Consider the following 18523-nt stretch of genomic DNA (forward strand, 5'->3'; position numbering starts at 1 on the left):
ATTGGGCACCGAAGGGCGAAAATCAGAATACGCCGTTCCTTTTTTTAGTCCTTGTAAATCCATCAGGCGCTCTTTTGTCACGTTTTATCGTACAAACTTTTTTTTTCTTCTAGAAAGTTATATTTTCTTAAATAAGAACAATATATTAATTCAATTTTGAATTTGATATTGATAGTCTTGGATGATGTTAGTCAGTTTTGATGACTCTGACTTATCTAATCTGATTTGAGTGAGTCCTGATTCATTTAAAAATTTCCCGATAGAAAAGTTCAATAAGTGTTCTTTGGAACTAAAAGTTTCTATCCAGGTAGATATAATTTTTTTAAAATGTTCGAGTAAATAACACCCCAACGTTCACTTCAGTTTCTTTTCTCAAGTCTATTTTTTAGGACCTCATCGTCAACGTGGAGCAAGGTAGCATATTAATTGCTCCATCAAAGATGGGTTTGAAATAAATTTTCTTCTCGAATGAACATAGCGCCAGATATGAAGCCCCAAAAGATGCAAAAATGTGTTCTACACTGACTTTTTAACCGTATGATATAAAAATCAAAAAAAGTGTCGAAAGTGGTACTCAATAAAGCCCATCACCGAAAATTATTTCGAACATAATACATTAATTAGAGCAAAATGAGGGCTTAGCTAAAGCTTTTGGCTATCAGTTATTTTAAGCACTATACTACGGTAAAAGATCGAGAAATGCCCTACAAATGGTGAAGGTGTGTCACGACCTTTAAATGTTTCCCATTTTCCTTAACATAATTATATGTCAACACATAAAATGTTCATCAGTGTCGACAATCTCATAAAAATAAAATAAAATATTCGAAAATATAATAATCCGAAAAAATAGAACCGACAGCATATATTTCATAATATAAATATAAAAAAGTAATATCAAAATGGACAAAAATTTATAGAATATGTATTATTTGCCGAGTAGTAATATTTGTTTACCTCTATGTAAAGCTCAAAGGAATTAATGAAATATTAACTATCTCGAAATCGTTTATATGATATGCCTACCGAAGAATTTGGGTCACCGAACGAGTACCTATTATAGTAACTTTATACGTTACAGTCTGCATCAAATCAGGTAGTTCTGATTTTTCTCAGACTTGTTTATGATATTGGTTTAATGAATAATCCAAGTGACTTCAAGCGCCGATCGCTAATTCTGTAAGATATAAACTAATCCCTATCATTATATATTTTAAATGTAAAAGTAAGGATGTTTGTTTGTTGCGAAACTGTGATTTTTACTGCTCCATCTATGATCGTCATTTTGAACCATAAACTAAAAATTTCTGTAAAAATTTAAAATATTAAATGTCACACAATTCACGGCCATCTTTTCTGATATCCTCAACGAAAAATGACTATTTTATAATTTAAAAAATTGAAAACTGTGCATATCTTTTATCTAAAGGGATCCCTTCAAGTGTTATTGAAGGGGGATATTTGAAATCAGAAAGGTGGTTTTTACTTTTAAGCCCAGTGAAGCGGGCGGGTACCAAGTTAGTTAATTATAATTAATTACCGATAATAAATTGTTCTTTGTTTAGCTTACAGAATAGTAATAAAATTGATAAGTGTCAAGTATGAGAACATGTAGTCTTTTCCAAGTATATGGCTCACACATACACACTAAACACATCTCACATGATTCCGTGACGATTTCTACCAGTTTGTTCACCATGGTAGGTTGTGTTAAGGTAACTTCGTTCCAAAACAGAAACGACTCAGTTCTCGATTAATGGTAAGTGAAGAGATTGCTTGTAATGCCACAAAAAGAATCTTTTATTTATGGAGGTATGGAGGTTATACGATGCTTAAACTATATTTTTTTTCTTGTACGTTTTCCTTTTGAAATAATAACAAATAGAAAGAGATAAATATATCGACTATACTGTATAAACATACATACAATATAATGTTCATTCTTTTACGGTTTTGTTTTTCTTTTCTTGTTACAGCGTTAAATGTGAATGTACGAGCAAGACGAAGTTATGATGTTAGCACAACACATAGAACAAGTAAAGGTTCTGGAAAAGAGAGCAGCAGTGTAACAGGAAAGTCGGCGACCGGTGGCTCCCTTGACAGGAGTTCTATTTTTGCAACCGAGAATAGTACATCAGTTATGGCACAAGTTGGGGGCACAGCAACATTACCGTGCGTTGTTAGGAAATTTAGTTCCGGCGTCGTAAGTATTATATGTTTCATATATATATATATATATATATATAATAGTGTATTATTATTATGCTTTTACCTACCTTGTCTTGTATATACTACAGTTATAGTATATATAGTGTATATACTACTACCTACTAATATTACCCACCACCGAATATGCAATTTTATACAAACAATTTATATATCAAGTTCATGAAAGGAGGTTACGTTAAAATTTGATATTTCATGCTTAAATTATATAGTACATAAACTTTATACTTCAACCATATACGTACCCTATCTACAGAATGTATTAAGTATTATTGGCAACAGAAAACATTCATATTCCAGTGCAGGTATAAATATATACTATCTCGCAAAAAAAAAAGTGGCATACACAAAAAGTTTTTTCATTTTCTCGAAATTTTAAACATTTATGTCTCGGCGAAAGATAACTAAATCTGATATATGATATGTCTACATATGGACATATCATATGTATAATGATATGTCCATCAATAAAATCCTGTGACGATTACAACTCTACCAACTTTTTGAATCGTTATATCTCAGAAACGTGGCTCTTAGGTAAAATTGTATTGAGATTGCAAAAAACCCGGTTTTGTGACCTTGACCCCGCGTAAATTTTTGTCCACGGATCGAAGAGAAATTTTTAGATTTCATTTATGTTGATGTTTTGATTAATCCTAACAGATTTCAGTCGGATGCAAATCTTCGTACTTTCGGCTGTTTAAATTGATACACCCGGTAGATATTCCAGAAAGGTATTTAGTTATTATATACATATTATAAGACACACATTGCAAGAAGCAAAATATAAAAGGATAAACCATATTTTAAAAAAGTGTAGTAAAGTAGCTTCACATATTTCTTGTAAGCAAAACTTATTTATCAAATTTTATATAATCTTAATCTAATCTTGAAAATACACTTAATATTATACGCTACTATAAATTCATAATTATTTTAAAAGTATATATATTTCTCAAAGAAAAAATTAACTTAGAAGTAAAAGTTTTACGATAGAAGAGTACCTACACTTAGAAATGTTCAAAATTATGCAACCTATATTGATCATAATAGTAAGTAATCACCCATATCCTTTGCATTTAGTGTTTTATCAAAAGGGAATAAAGAAGTACCGTAAAAGAGATGACTAAAAAGGGAAATTCAAATTAAAATCGGCCAAGAAATACGGCGCTAGGCAAATATTTAAGTTCGAATCCTGGTACGTGGGTATTTTTTCAATTGCCTTTAACTCACATTAACTCGACAAAAGGACCCCGCACGATTAGATAGAAAAAAGTGCTTTATGTGAAACTTTTTCAAACTGAACCCAAAATGTTCTTAGAATCTTTCAGATCAAAAGCTGTCACGGAGACAAATTTTTTAGCGAGTAGTTTCCACGCGACGAATTAGTAGCCACTGTTATTATAGTAACGGCTCAAAAAAAATTTTTTTTAACTCACATCGGTTCAATTTATTTATTATTATCTGTACATGAAGCACCTACGCAAAGAAAGTTACCTTAAGAAAAGATTGTGATATGATCTTTATATAAATAAACTAGTAAACACTTCTGAACCGACCACAAAAGTAAGTACATTATATCGAAGTTTGTCTTATAAGTCAATATGTTTGTTTACAAAATATCAAAAATTTTTAATTAACTCAGAAGTATGCAGTATTCATCCGTTCATGAAAAACAGAACGCAAAGTTTGATTAGCAGATAACTTTTGTATAGTTTATTTTTTAAATTTTAGTTAACTTGTTTGAAACTACTTACAAAAAGAAGTTTTTACTAGTTAATTAAGGTAAACGTGTTCAAATTCAATCATTTGTATAAAATGCTCGCTCCTGTGATACTCTAAACTTATTCGGTTAAATAGGTGTAGAGCTGATTGACTAAATATCCTTTGCAAAATTTTCATCAGGCTAGTATCAGCATATTTAAAATAATCATGAAACCATTGTACTTTTTGAAATGGACCGCAAATATTTCGAATGTAGAACTTTGATTTTAGTAAGTATTTTCTGAGAACCTTAATTGAGTTATCTCAACGAACAATATGGTCGTCTGTTGTTGCCAAATCAGCATTATTTGAGCATTTATTGCTTTGCTTATAATAAATGTGTCGACAACTTTCACTAAACTTTTATATATTTCATATTGACAACGTAATTTAAATTATATAAAATGTTTCACAAATGACAACTTGAAATTAATAAATGATCATACTTTTTTTCATTCCTTTGTGAAAACGTGTACTTTATAGTTTTGCTGTGTTATTATTAAAAAATAAAACTATCATTTAATATCAGAAACACAAAAGTGCCAAACAACATGTTTTTCATCGTTTGTTTTATTACAATTTTTCTACTTCCGTATACAAATGTTTATAGATGTTATGAAAACAGTGATCAGCGATCCGAGACTATTTGAAGTTTGGATTGGAATTTAAATCGGTAGGCTATAATTTTTGGTAAGACGGTAGGCAATGTATATTCGTTGTGTGCGTAGTCATGGTAGGGTACTTTCATGGTACTTTCGAAAAAATGTTCGTTTTTTTATGAGAATAACATCAAATTAAAAAGTTGATGTCCGAAGATTCGAGGCAATACAGAAATTTACATATAAAATACGAGCGAAAAACATAATCAATCCTTGACCTTAATGTAAAACTTTGATAATAATCGGTGAAAGTATATTAAAGGTATCTGGTACGATTGTTGTATAATTTAGTTATTACGAATCGTGATTCTAAAATTTACTTAGTTTTTGCAGACATTCTACATATAGAGGAATTTGGCCGTTAACACCAAATTTTTTAATATACAATCGTTTATGTCTACAATTTATTCTACCTTATTGTCATAAATAAGTTAATTTATCAAAAGTTTGTAATAAATTCTAAAACTAAACTTTATCCTTGTTTTTTTTTTCTTTGAATGGTGTATAGTTTTTTTAATATCATGGGTTCGAGAACGTATAGTTGGTATATCGTGTGTAACCTTTTGCCTATGTTACATACTTCTCCTTCTTTTAAACTATAATACAGAAAAACACAATATAGTCGCATCAATTAATGTTTTTACCCAGGAGTTCTCAATAACAGCACCGATTTTGATTATTATTTTTTCAAAATGTTTCTTTTTGTATATTATTTTAAATCAGAAACATTCCAGAGGGCGGAAATAATCTGGAAGGGGAAAAAGTAGTGTCCTGACTGATATATCGACGCTCAGCCTAAATCGCTAATGATAGAAGTTTGAAGAAGTTCGAAAACTAAAACCCCGACAATTACAGAATCGCGCTCTTAAAATTATGAAAACAAGAAAATACTTTCATCTGAAATTGTTATGATAAGTAAAATCATCATTACAGTCGGGGAACCTTTAACTAGCGAATTAGGCTAGGCGACGATATACCAGCCGGGTTATTGCCTTTTCTCCCTCCAGATAATTTCCCCCTTCTGAAATGTTTCTGATTTTTAAATAATATATATGAAAAACAAATCATCAAAATTTGACTTGTTATTGAGGATTCCCTAAGAATGCCTATTTTATGTATTCCTTTATGCGACTCATAATAATAATAATAATAATAATCTTCTACTAACCTACATTTTGTTTCGATGTTACACATTATTTTTCTATATTATTCGTACCATCTTCATAAAAGCGTTGAAACTCACATGTGTATGCTATAAATAAACAGCCTTTAGCTTGGCATAGACTGACAGAAAATTTGGAACAAAGTTTAGTCCTCAGGTTTTATTAATGAATACTAAAGGTATTTCTAACGACTTGCGGCTAAAAATAGTTTTGCAAGAAAAACTCAACACATGTATAGAGTAAGAGCCAGCGCCTGCCAGACATACGTTAAAGTATAAAAGCTGAAATTTTTTTTGCGTATTCTCACTGGTGTAGGGACCAATCTTTGGGGGCTACAAACCTTGACTAACGGTTCCTTCGGTAGGTAGCAGGTAATCAGGGCGCAGTACTCGAGCTCTCTCACGTTATAGTATAAAAGCTGAAATTCACACAGAGTGTTCAAATGACCATTTTAAGTCAATATTGAAAAATGGAAATGATGCTAGCAACAAATATCAAAAGCCCACAGTATTTGTATTGATATGCAAAAAACTAAAAAAAAAAAAAAAAATTGCAATTTTTTACGTATGTCGCAGGTGGCACAACTTTTTTTTGCTTGTAAAACGTAGTTTCACGATCCCCTAAAGTGTCCTAATAACATACCGAAATAGTAGCTTTACACCGCGCTTTGTGATTTTAACTGCTTTTTTTTTTTGTAAAATTTTACTGGCGTATTTAGTAAATGTTTATATTATATTCTGCTGATGTAAATTTCATAAGCTTACAATATACCTTCTTTACGAGATTATTATATCTAGCATGTTGAGCAGCTTTGAAATTCAAGAAAACATCGTTACCTACGATAGTACATTTAAAACTTAGAATTTTCTATTGAACAATGTGTTATAGATGACATGAATGATAAGGTATGATTTCCGGACTTATGTTAATAATAATAAAAAACAGGTTTTTTTTTTAATTTATCCAAACTGTTAATTAATTTTGTTTGCATGTGTTTATTGTTGTTCATTTTTTGCTCTTCGTATTTATAACACATAATAAATGTTTAAAAGATTAATGATAATCGTACACGAAAAATGCTACTTTATTTATAAAAATATTCTTGGCATACAATAGAAGAATGTAGCTATCAAAAGGAGGAGGTCTGTTATATTCTATTTGAAATATTCTTTAATCGTGGAGAGCCGTTAGATTTATTAAGTTAACAACAAAAATATGTCCCAGGAGGTGGAAGCCACCTCTTCTGGCGGGTGGAGAAGTTTATGCAGAAAATGACATCGGGAATCAATATAGGGAAAAATTCTAAGCAAAAAGACATATTTCGAAAAGTCAATATTTTCCAAATTATTGACGATGGAAATTCAGAGTATTTTGTCAAATATAACTAAAATATTTGGCGTTTTATAATAACGGACAACTCATACTAAATTCATTTTGAAATCCAAGTATATTTTTTAAAATTTGAGAAATATCAAATTCTTATAGCTTATTAAGTGTATAAAAGTTTATACAATTTTGATATGTTTTTATAACATCAAACTTTTGTTTTATTGTTTATAGTCGGTTTCTCCAAAAAAGAAATAAATGTTTTAAAGTTTCTTTATGGATTCTTTCTTCTTAATATATTTCTTTCAATTGTGGTAAATATTTTACGTTCAAAGTTTTTCTGTTTATTAAAATACTACGATAAACAAGTCACATTTCTACAGTTATCAAATTTAGTAAGAAAGAAACTGTTATAATAATAGAAATGCGGAAAATATTATGTAGTTGGGGATCGCTGGTGTGGATGTAGATTCAGTTAATCCTTTTTTATTTTTTAACAACCAACCTAATTTCAACCCTGCAAAGAATGATTTGTATAGGTAGGTAATTGCATTTGACAACACAATTAGTACAATCAGGATCAGGAGTTTAATTTTTTGAAACGATTATAAGACTCTTTCGACAGTTGCAAATTTCCTACCATTCATCTTCATAAATTGTGTTGTGAATTATTTCAAGTACAATTACTGAAAGACTTTTTCAGTAGGGTATTTTTAATACTTTAACCCATGGCAGAAATTACACAAAGCTCTGCCCTTGGGAACGGCAAAAAATACCGCCTTTGGGCAATGATTTTTTATCAATGATAAATGCTTAAGAATTTGCCATTCTTTAGAAAGCGTAGGTATGAAGGAGCATTTAAAAATTATACGATTGAGAATATGTTTGTGAAATTCAAAAGTATAAAATTTCGATCAATTTTCCGCTTAGGACCATAATCTAGGTGACCAAATATGTAAATCCAGGCCTGATTTTACCCAAGTACTTGACAAGTCTTGCTTTTACCAAGACTTCTAGTTTGGTATAGAAAGTAAAAATGCATGTAGATTATAGTTTGTTATGTTTAATAAAATTACCTGAAGAAATGCTTTCATTGTAATAACGTATTATTAAAAACATGCTTATTTTATATATTTCAAGTATTTGTTTCCCTTCAATTATATCAAATATATACGTCTCCATATTTACAAGGTGTTACAAAGAAGTTTTCCAACAAACGTGTCTCGGTTGATTAAAACGTATCAACTGCCATCAAACGTATCAAGGTGATATGCGTAGGGATGTTGGAATATCAAGGCTGTTATATCCATTTTTGACGCCATTTTGTTGGTTAGACATGTTGCACCACTCCGGGAAAGTAAAAAATTTCAAAAAAATACTTATTTTGATGTGAAAAGAAAAACTCCAAAGTTTCGCTGCCCGAACTCTTAATCCATACACCAGGTGTAATTTTATTCTACTATATATACAATTTTTACTCATATACACGTTGAGAGCGTAGTCACGGTAGGGACAATCAAATCAACGCCCGCGCTTTATTGTATAAATAATATTTTGAAAATGTAAATTCACATAATTACCCATTTAAATTTGTTTGAAAATATTATTAAACTTTCAGTGTAAGCCATAGAATTATATATATGTACATCCATAAAATCATATGACCAACTCTTCCAACTTCCATCTATTTACATTTAATTATCTGATCTATTCGTTGTGTGCGTAGTCATGGTAGGGACAATAAAATCGATGCCAGCGCTTCCAGTGAAAAATTTTGGTGATAAAGGAGGCTGTTATGATTAATTTGCAGTTCTTTACATGTTAATGTTATAGAAATGTCAAATTAAAATTATTGAAAAACACGAATTAATTAAACTTAATGCATTAAAAATTGTGAAAATAAGAAATCAAATTGAACAAATATTATTTTTCATATATAAATTATCATAGTTATTTATTTAAATTTGTTAGACAATAATATTAAATTTTCAATGTAAGTCTACAATGCAATCCATACAATTCTATAATTAAAGTAGTGTATCGTTGTCATGGAAACGAAACTCGCGCACGGTACGAATACGTCGTCTGAACTAATTTTTTGATAAAACTTACCGTTTCGCTGAAAATCACGTGTATATTAAAAAATACGATGTTCTGATCAATCCTAACAAATTTCAGCTAAATGCAAGGTTTTGTACCATCGTATGTTTAAATTAACCGGATCACAGTTTTCGTATTTGTTACATTTTATATATTCCAAATAATAATATTCATAATAATAATAATAAGCAGATGTTTTGTATTATAAAGTTTTAGTAAAATGAAAATATAACAAAGAATATGAAAAACAGTAAAAGAAATGAATATATGTGAAGTAAGTATATTTCTTGATTTTTAATTTAATTTAAAACTATTTCATCAGTTTTACAAAAAAAAAATAAAATAAAATAAAAGAACATTATTACTATTCATATAAAATACTATACAAGTATGTGTTATGGTTACCACGCAAACATAAAACCGTTTCAAATCTAATGCATATTTTATATTTATATACTTTTATGGCTGGCTATCCTTCCTAATAAGAATAAAATACTGCGAAAGGTGTTATACATTTTACCGCGAGAAAATTTGTGTAATACTTCTTTAATAATGTGTGAATAACAACAAAAGTCAAAATATATAGGATTTGCAGAAAAGAAAGGTATAAACTGAAAATTTAAATTGAATGTTATCGGGTGGAAGTTTAAATGTTTCGAAAATTATTCTAACAAGGAGGGAGGGAAAATATGTCAAAGTTTTAAATATAGCTGAAAATTTACTCCAAACTTCTTCATTAATTATCGAATTTTGTCTGGCAGCATTATTTTATTATTACCATTAAACTCAATTATTTAGTTTTGAAGATTTTCTGCTGTACTTATTAGCGTTTCGAATATTTGATTCTTCCGCCAGACATAAAAAAAATCGATCTTGGAATGATTGTATATTACGGACAGAGACAGAAAATAACAGATTATTAGTCAAATCCTCGATGAAAAAGATTAATTTTTCAATTAAATTCAAATCATTTCAATTAAATTTCGATTCAAAATCTTAATTGGTTTGAAATGGAATGAATCTTAATAAAATGGAAATTTTATCCAATTTAATCCTGTTCATTCCGATTGATACAAAGTTTGTTTTAAATATGTACTCAAACATTATTTATGAAGAATGAAAAAAAAAGTAGGAGACTTGAAAGAAATGTTTTTTGAATAAAAAAATAAATAAAATAGCACCACGTCGTAAATTGATCAAAATTGGGAACTTAGTCATTAAACACTTCCCATGTTTTTAAGGGTCAAAATTTCTGAAACTTTCGGATTCAATAGTAAACCCTCGTCTCCGTTTGCGAAAAAAATTCGTTAAACTATGTCGAAGAGTGGGTTTTACCATAGGAACTGCAAATAGTATGCTGAAAATATATATACAAAGAATAAACAAAAATCAATCGTAGTATAAACATGAAAAAATTATATGTTAAAGTATAATCGAACAAACTTTCATTGGTTCGTAGCAAACAATAGATAGCACCTTTTGCTGTAGTAGTTTATAATTGAATTTAAAATTTATTACTTAAACAAACTCACTTCTAATAGTTTTAAATTTGAAATATTTTTATAACCATTTCGATACATTTTGATAAAGTAAATAACTAAGTAAAGAAAAGTTAAGTAAATATTTACATTTTCTTGATAAACTTTTTGAAGAGAGTAAGACTATAATGTGAAATAACAGCAGACACACAGTACAATTTCTATGGAAGATGATGATTGGTTATTCACTCTAGCTAGCTTGCTAAAGAAAAGTATCTTGTTGATACTTATAGTTGTTGAAGATTGAAATTATGAGATATGAATGGATGGATATATTTTATTTATTTATTTACAAACTAGCTGTGAACTACCCGCTTTGCTGGGCAACATCCCCACTTGCACCCCTCCCTCCACATTTCCTTGCGTTGGATAACAGTTTTGTAATGTACACGTCATGCTCTTTTATTTGATACCCCACTTAGGTATATTTGTAAATATTCGATAATTCCTTCCCACTTTCTCGCTACACCTTTCTACCCTCCGAAGGTTAAAAGTAGATAAAAACAATAGATCTTTGAAGCTGGTTGTATATCGTGTCAATATTTGAGCTTAATCGATGCACAACTTTTTTAGTTTTTGAAGCATATCCCTTTCAACCCCTATTTCAACCCCTTACTCTACTATAATATGGATGTATTATACATAAAAACCTTCCTCTTGAATCACTCTATCTATTTAAACCGCATCAAAATCCGTTGCGTAGTTTCAAAGATTTAAGCGTACAAAGGGACATAGGGACATAGGGACAGTATAGGGGTATTACAAATCACTATTTTGTAGTGACTATTCACTATTTTCACTATTTGAAACTTAAGAGAGTGCATACATGAAATTTTGTAATATTATATTAGTATATTGCAGAAGAACTATTTTTTTACTAACCCGTCAGCACTCGCGTTATGAGTAAAATAATTTTCTACATTGTAACAAGATTGGTAAGATAAAATTGTTGCCACCCTACATTTAGAAAATTAAATAAGCTATTTTTCACACAATTCACATAAATAGGTCACGTAAAGTGACAATAACAATCTTACATTTACATAATACAAAGAAGAACTTCATATCTTCAACTCTTTGGCATTTAGCTATCATTTTCTGCATAATTTTATCATTGTAAATTATGGACTACCTTGTCGAATGACAGGATTATTCAAATAGAAACATATGGTAGACATTATCATACAGAAAGTATTATTTATTGTTATATTATGAAGATAATTAGTTGATTATATTCTACTAGCCCCAGAGCCAGTTACTGGTGGCGAAACACACTTCCAAAAAAAATTTTCATCGTCTTTTTTATCTTCAAAGTTAGTCAAGACCCAATTAACCTATGATGCTCATTTACGAACTTGACCTCACTTTTTACGTCCTGAGTACGCTGTAAAAATTTCAGCTCGATATCTTTTTTCGTTTTTGAGTTATCGTGTCCACAGAGTTATCGTGGACGGACGGACAACCGGAAATGGACTAATTAGGTGATTTAGTGAACACCTATGACAAGATTTTTTTCCTAGCATCATTATTTTTAAGCGTTACAAACTTGGGACCAAACTTAATATACTATGTATATTTCATATATAAATGGTATAATTATTATCGCATAATGTGTTGTTAATGGGTAAGAAATAAATGTATCCAATTACCCTGTATATACTTGATTGCTGTTACATAGATCTGTTTTTGTATGACTGTCTGCCTATCTTTACTAATATGACGGACTACCTAATCATTTACATTTGTAATTATACAATATGTCATAGAATAAGTGTCGTGCTACTGTTATCAAAACTATATAATAGTTCATTAATAATTATTAAAGTTCTACTTGTATGTAGTATTGCTACCGATTGTTACATTTCTAACTACAGTTATACAGTGTGTTCATTTCCAAAGTATCCACCCGAATAACTTTTGACGAAATTATTGTTTTGAGTGAAAACACGTTGGTTAAAAAGTGAGGGGGAAATTAAAAAATGGTCGATTGGTTCTTGATATAAAACATTATTTGAAAGGACATAAAATTCTCTATTGAACCATGGTTAAAAAAAAAATATAATCGATTGATTGGTTCTTGATATAGACTACACAAAGTTGAAATTTATCTAATTATTACGGAGTAGTCTGCATCAAATCCGGTAGTTTCGATTTTTTACAGACCTGTTTATGATGACGCCTGACGCTAAGTTAATGGGTAAAATAAGGCCACGTTGTCAGTTTAGGGGACTATTTTTAGTATATATATCTCGAGATACTGACTTTTGATACTAACAAACTTATTTTTTTGACACCGGACATAACTACAATTTTTTCTAGCGTCAAGCGTTTTCATCTTTAGACATACAAAAATTCAATATTCTTCTACCAGGATTTTTAGCTAGATTACTGCTAATTTTGTTAAAAATTATTTTATAGAAAATTTAACGATCTTAAAAATAGTTTCCAATAATTGTTGTTGTATTTTGAATATTTTCGGAGATATTTATTTAATTACCTTTTATGTTTATTACAGGGTGGATACTTTTTAAATGAACACATTGTATACTGACTTTATTGTACTATATACTACAATCATTTGAAACGGTTTTTTAAACAAACCTTACAAAATACAAGTAAGCAAAAAGTTGTGGAAGTAGCTGTTGGAACATGAACATTTTTTACCTTCTCAAATAACATAAACATAAAAGGTAATTAAATAAATATCTCCGAAAATATTCAAAATACAACAACAATTATTGGAAACTATTTTTAAGATCGTTAAATTTACTATAAAATAGATTTTTAACGGCAATATGACCCGCAATGAATTTCGTAAAATTCGGTCGAGCCGGTAGAGTTTTCTGTATTTCATTTTTATAACTCTTTATTATACTGCGGTGTTATTCGTGTGGGCCTCAAGGCTCGCACCAGCCCCCTCCCCTCCCACGGCTAATTTATACTTGTTATATTGGATTTTACATATTCGCTCCGTGCGTGAGTTTCGTTTCCATGGTAACGATACACTACTTTAATTATAGAATTGTATGGATGCATATATAATTGTATGGATTGCATTTATGACTAACATTGAAAATTTAATATTATTGTCTCACAAATTTAAATAAATAATTATGATAATTTACATTTGAAAAATAATATTTGTGCAATTGGATTTCTTATTATCATAATTTTTAATGCATTAAGTTTAATTAATTAGTGTTTTACAATAATTTTAATTTGACATTTCTATAATATTAACATGTGAAGAACTGCAAATTAGTAATAACAGCCCCCTTTAACGCCAAAATTTTTCATTGGAAGCGCTGGCATCGATTTTATTGTCCCTACCATGACTACGCATACAACGAATAAACAAAACGTTTCTCACAACTTCTTTCCCGTTTGTTTGTATTTTTGAGATGTGAAAATCTTAGATGATTGTAGTATAAACTATAGATTGTAACTGAATGTTAGCTATTATAATATATATCTTGTATTGTAACTTGAATGTTATTACATTATGCATAATCTCATAACGCTTCATATCATACCTTTATGATTTATTCAAATCGCATAGTCAGTCACTCCTCCAGTTTGAATTGATAAAGGTGGGTAAGGATGGTGAGGGTGTTGTATGTAAGATATTATACCTTGTTCTTAGACTGCCATCCATGTAATGATAGTAGCAATAAAATAATGATTGGAGGTTATATTTTCTTAATTGATAATTTGAAGGAGTTTCGTGTATTGTAAACATATGGACTCTAATTAAAATATCATCGAGAATGTAAGTTTTTATCGTACTTTTAGGTATGATATATCATCATCAATACATAGTATAAAACAAAGTCGCTTTTTCTGTCCCTATGTCCCTATGTCCCTTTGTACGCTAAAATCTTTGAAACTACGCAACGGATTCTGATGCGGTTTTTTTAATAGATAGAGTGATTCAAGAGGAAGGTTTTTATGTATAATACATCCATATTATAGTAGAGTAAGGGGTTGAAATAGGGGTTGAAAGGGATATGCATCAAAAAATAAAAAAGTTGTGCATCGATTAAGCTCAAATATTAACACGATATACAACCAGCTTCAAAGATCTATTTGTTTTTATCTAATTTTAACCTTCGAAGGGTAGAAAGGTGTAGCGAGAAAGTGGGAAGGAATTATCGAATATTTACAAATATACCTAAGTGGGGTATCAAATAAAAGAGCATGACGTGTACATTACAAAACTGTTATCCCACACAAGGAAATGTGGAGGGAGGGGTGCAAGTGGGGATGTTGCCCAGCAAAGCGGGTAGTTCACAGCTAGTCTTTTATATTTTCTTACTGAGGTCGTTATCGAAATCGTGAACCTCGTTAAGTTTGATTTGGCACACGGAGTAAAAGCATTAAAATCTACGTAAAATATCCATTACAATACCTAGTAATAATGATACGTAGGTACCGTACCTACCTACGAGTACAATGGATGAATGAATGAATGAATGAATTGTTTGTCGCTCTTTTCGTATGTGTAGTAATAAAAATAATTTATTTATTTTTACAGTTTTATACACAAAGTTGTGTTGTGTGAATAAAACCAGTCCACCACCAAATATACTTTGCACAGATATGTACAGGATGTCCTATTGAATCGGAAATTTCCAATTGAACCAACCGGAAAGAATAGGATTCATCTGTAAAAAAACGTTTCGATTCATTTCAATTGAAACCAATTAGAATTTTCAAAACCAATTCATTCCGATTCAATTCAATAGAACTAATCGGGAATTTCCAATTGGTTGCAATTCATGAATGAGAACGAATTGGAAATTTCATATTGGGTTCTATTGGATTGAATTGGAATTCAATTGGAATGAATTGAAAAATTTGAATCGGATTTCAATCAGATTTTTTTTCAGGGTAACCATTTTTGGTTAATTTTTATGTGTTTGACCGATATGAATGCATGTTCATCTGCTCCCTCCTAGTTCGTTATCATAATTTGTCAAATGAGGTATAATAAAAAGCGTCTCCATCGTCCACTGGTTATAGACTGTGTGGCGTCACATTAAATTGAATATGGCACCCTCTAGAGGACATAAAGCTATAATCGATATACAAATTTCGATTAAATGATAGCGTGTTTGGTATCAAATGAAAGGACCGAAATAGCACTTTTCAAAAATATACATATTGTTATACTTAATCAAGATATTATAACCGTAAAATAATTTAAAATGTATGCTTATCATAATTTGACAAATGAGGTATCGCTGAGGTCGACTCGATCGTCCGCTGGTTGTAGGATATGTAACATTAAATTAAATATGGCACTCTTTAGAGGACATAAAGTCAAGAACTAAAAAGAAATTAAAATTTTATGATACCGTGTTAGATATCAAATGAAAGGGCGTAATTAGTACTTTTCAAATATATTGAATTATATATTGTAATACTTTATATCACGAAACTATAACCACAAAATAGTTTGAATAAAATAAAGTTCAAAAACTGAAACCCCGACTCTCTTACAAAATGGTGCTCCGAAAAGTATGAAAATAAGAAAATATTTTCATCTGAAATTGTTATGATAAGTGAAATCGTCAATAGAATCGTGGGACCTCTTTGAATAAAAAGTTTACCACAGCACGGAAAATAGGTTCGCCGACTGTAATGACGATTTTACTTATCATAACAATTTCAGATGAAAATATTTTCTTGTTTTCATAATTTTTAGAGCATGATTATACCATGTATATATGAAATATACATAGTATATTAAGTTTAGTCCCAAGTTTGTAACGCTTAAAAATAATGATGCTAGGAAAAAATTTTTGTCATAGGTGTTCATAAAATCACCTAATTAGTCCATTTGCGGTTGTCCGTCCGTCCGTCTGTGGACACGATAACTCAAAAACGAAAAAAGATATCGAGCTGAAATTTTTACAGCGTACTCAGGACGTAAAAAGTGAGGTCAAGTTCGTAAATGAGCATCATAGGTCAATTGGGTCTTGGGTCCGTAGAACCCATCTTGTAAACCGTTAGAGATAGAACAAAAGTTTAAATGTAAAAAATGTTCCTTATCAAAAATTAAACAACTTTTGTTTGAAACATTTTTTCGTAAACATCACTGTTTACCCGTGAGGGCGCTAATTAGGCGGAAATTTTAAAATATGTACTATACTTGATTAACAGTTATGTATGTGTCACATGTTTGTATGTGTAATGTGATCAAGAAATCAACACTGACTATGCGTGGTATTTCAACAATTAACTCAGTCAATTGTTTGTTTTCACTTGTTTTGTAATAGAATCGAGGTTTTGGTTTTTGAACTTTATTTTATACAATTCAAGAACACTAAAATAAACTTTTTAAAATGGAAGGACCATTCTGTAAACTTATGGTGTCATAAAATTTCATTTGGTATTTTCTCGTTTGTTTTTTCGAATACATTCTATATATAACATAGATTACATCATAAATTCTGAAATACTTTATATGTGACTTTTATTGATATCATTTCGTTGTTCATATTCCATTATAATAATAACATTTTTAAAATTATTTTTATAACTATTACTCTTAAAGTACACATAGCTGTGAATCATCTTATGGTTTTCCACACTATTTCAAAATATTATTGCATCTTTAAAAAATGTTCTTTTATGAATTAGTAATATTTTTAGAGCATCTAGTTCAGACATCTTTAAGTAAATGTATAATTTACAATTTTACTTTTGTAAAAACTGTGTACCTGAAGAATGGAATGAGCATGTCCAACAAATTCTTTATATGATTAGAAATAATAGAATAAAATGTGAGCGTGTTTTTCCTATAATAAATCTTAAATAAATATTAAATGAATATAAAATGTTTTATTTTTCTGCGTCCTAATGGGAATTTCTCGTAAGTAAAACAGAAAAGTCAATTTCTCATGAGTATATCGTAGTTAATTGTCGTTTTTACAGGTCTAGTAAGGTAAATTTTCCATCATTACAACCATGAAGGTTATAAAGAAGGAGAACGATCGCTACGTGTTACAGCATTAGCGCGTCTGTCCCTGAAAATTTGAAGAATTTATAGTTCATTTTTCAGCCACCAGCCGCGCTGTCATCAAGAAGTAGTATCTGCGAAGTTAGCTGTTTATGTGTACAAGTAGATGAAGTTAGTTGCATAATGTACAAATAGATATATCATTTCAAATTAGCGCACAACAGCCCGCTTTTATTGATACTACTTAGCGGTCGCAGCGCCTCACTTATTTTTTCCATATTTCGGGGACAATATTTTCTATATCGATCGTTCTCCTTCTTATTACCTTCATGATTACAAATGTAAAAAGACCAACACAATACTTATAAATTTTATGAAGATTTAGACCAGTTTAATCATAAATTTTTGTAATTTTTTTTTGTCAATATTTCTGTCGGTGGCTAAAACTACAAGTAGCCATTAGTACAATAAACGATCCTTGAATTTTTTTATTCTTTGCGGTTTATTGATTTGCGGTTTATTGCATTGGTTATAGAAATATTCTGCGCCCTCTATTTCAAAAACGGTTCAACGTACAAAAAAAGGTTTCAGGCAAAATTTGTAGAAAATTTTTGTCTCTACAACTTTTATAATCAATGTTAATACGATTAAAAGTAAAAAAACGGGATATTTACATAACACTGGTTTTCGCGACCTTTGACTTAGAATGACTAAGGATGCATACGCGTGACCATATATGACTTTTGAGACATTATCAAAATAAATAAAATCCAGGTTATTCCG

At 30.0% G+C, this 18523-nt stretch overlaps 1 protein-coding gene across 1 annotated transcript in view; it reads left to right on the top strand.

Annotated features, from left to right (window-relative positions):
- LOC123297522 (matrix-remodeling-associated protein 5-like) overlaps positions 1-18523 on the top strand; it is a 217067-nt gene that overhangs the window by 96443 nt on the left and 102101 nt on the right. Inside the window, exon 2 of the mRNA XM_044879215.1 lies at positions 1977-2203. Coding sequence (XP_044735150.1) covers positions 1977-2203 — 227 coding nt within the window. The remainder of the gene's footprint in view (positions 1-1976; positions 2204-18523) is intronic.

The sequence above is a fragment of the Chrysoperla carnea genome, chromosome 4 (genome assembly GCF_905475395.1).
Source record: "Chrysoperla carnea chromosome 4, inChrCarn1.1, whole genome shotgun sequence".
Classification (NCBI taxonomy): domain Eukaryota; kingdom Metazoa; phylum Arthropoda; class Insecta; order Neuroptera; family Chrysopidae; genus Chrysoperla; species Chrysoperla carnea.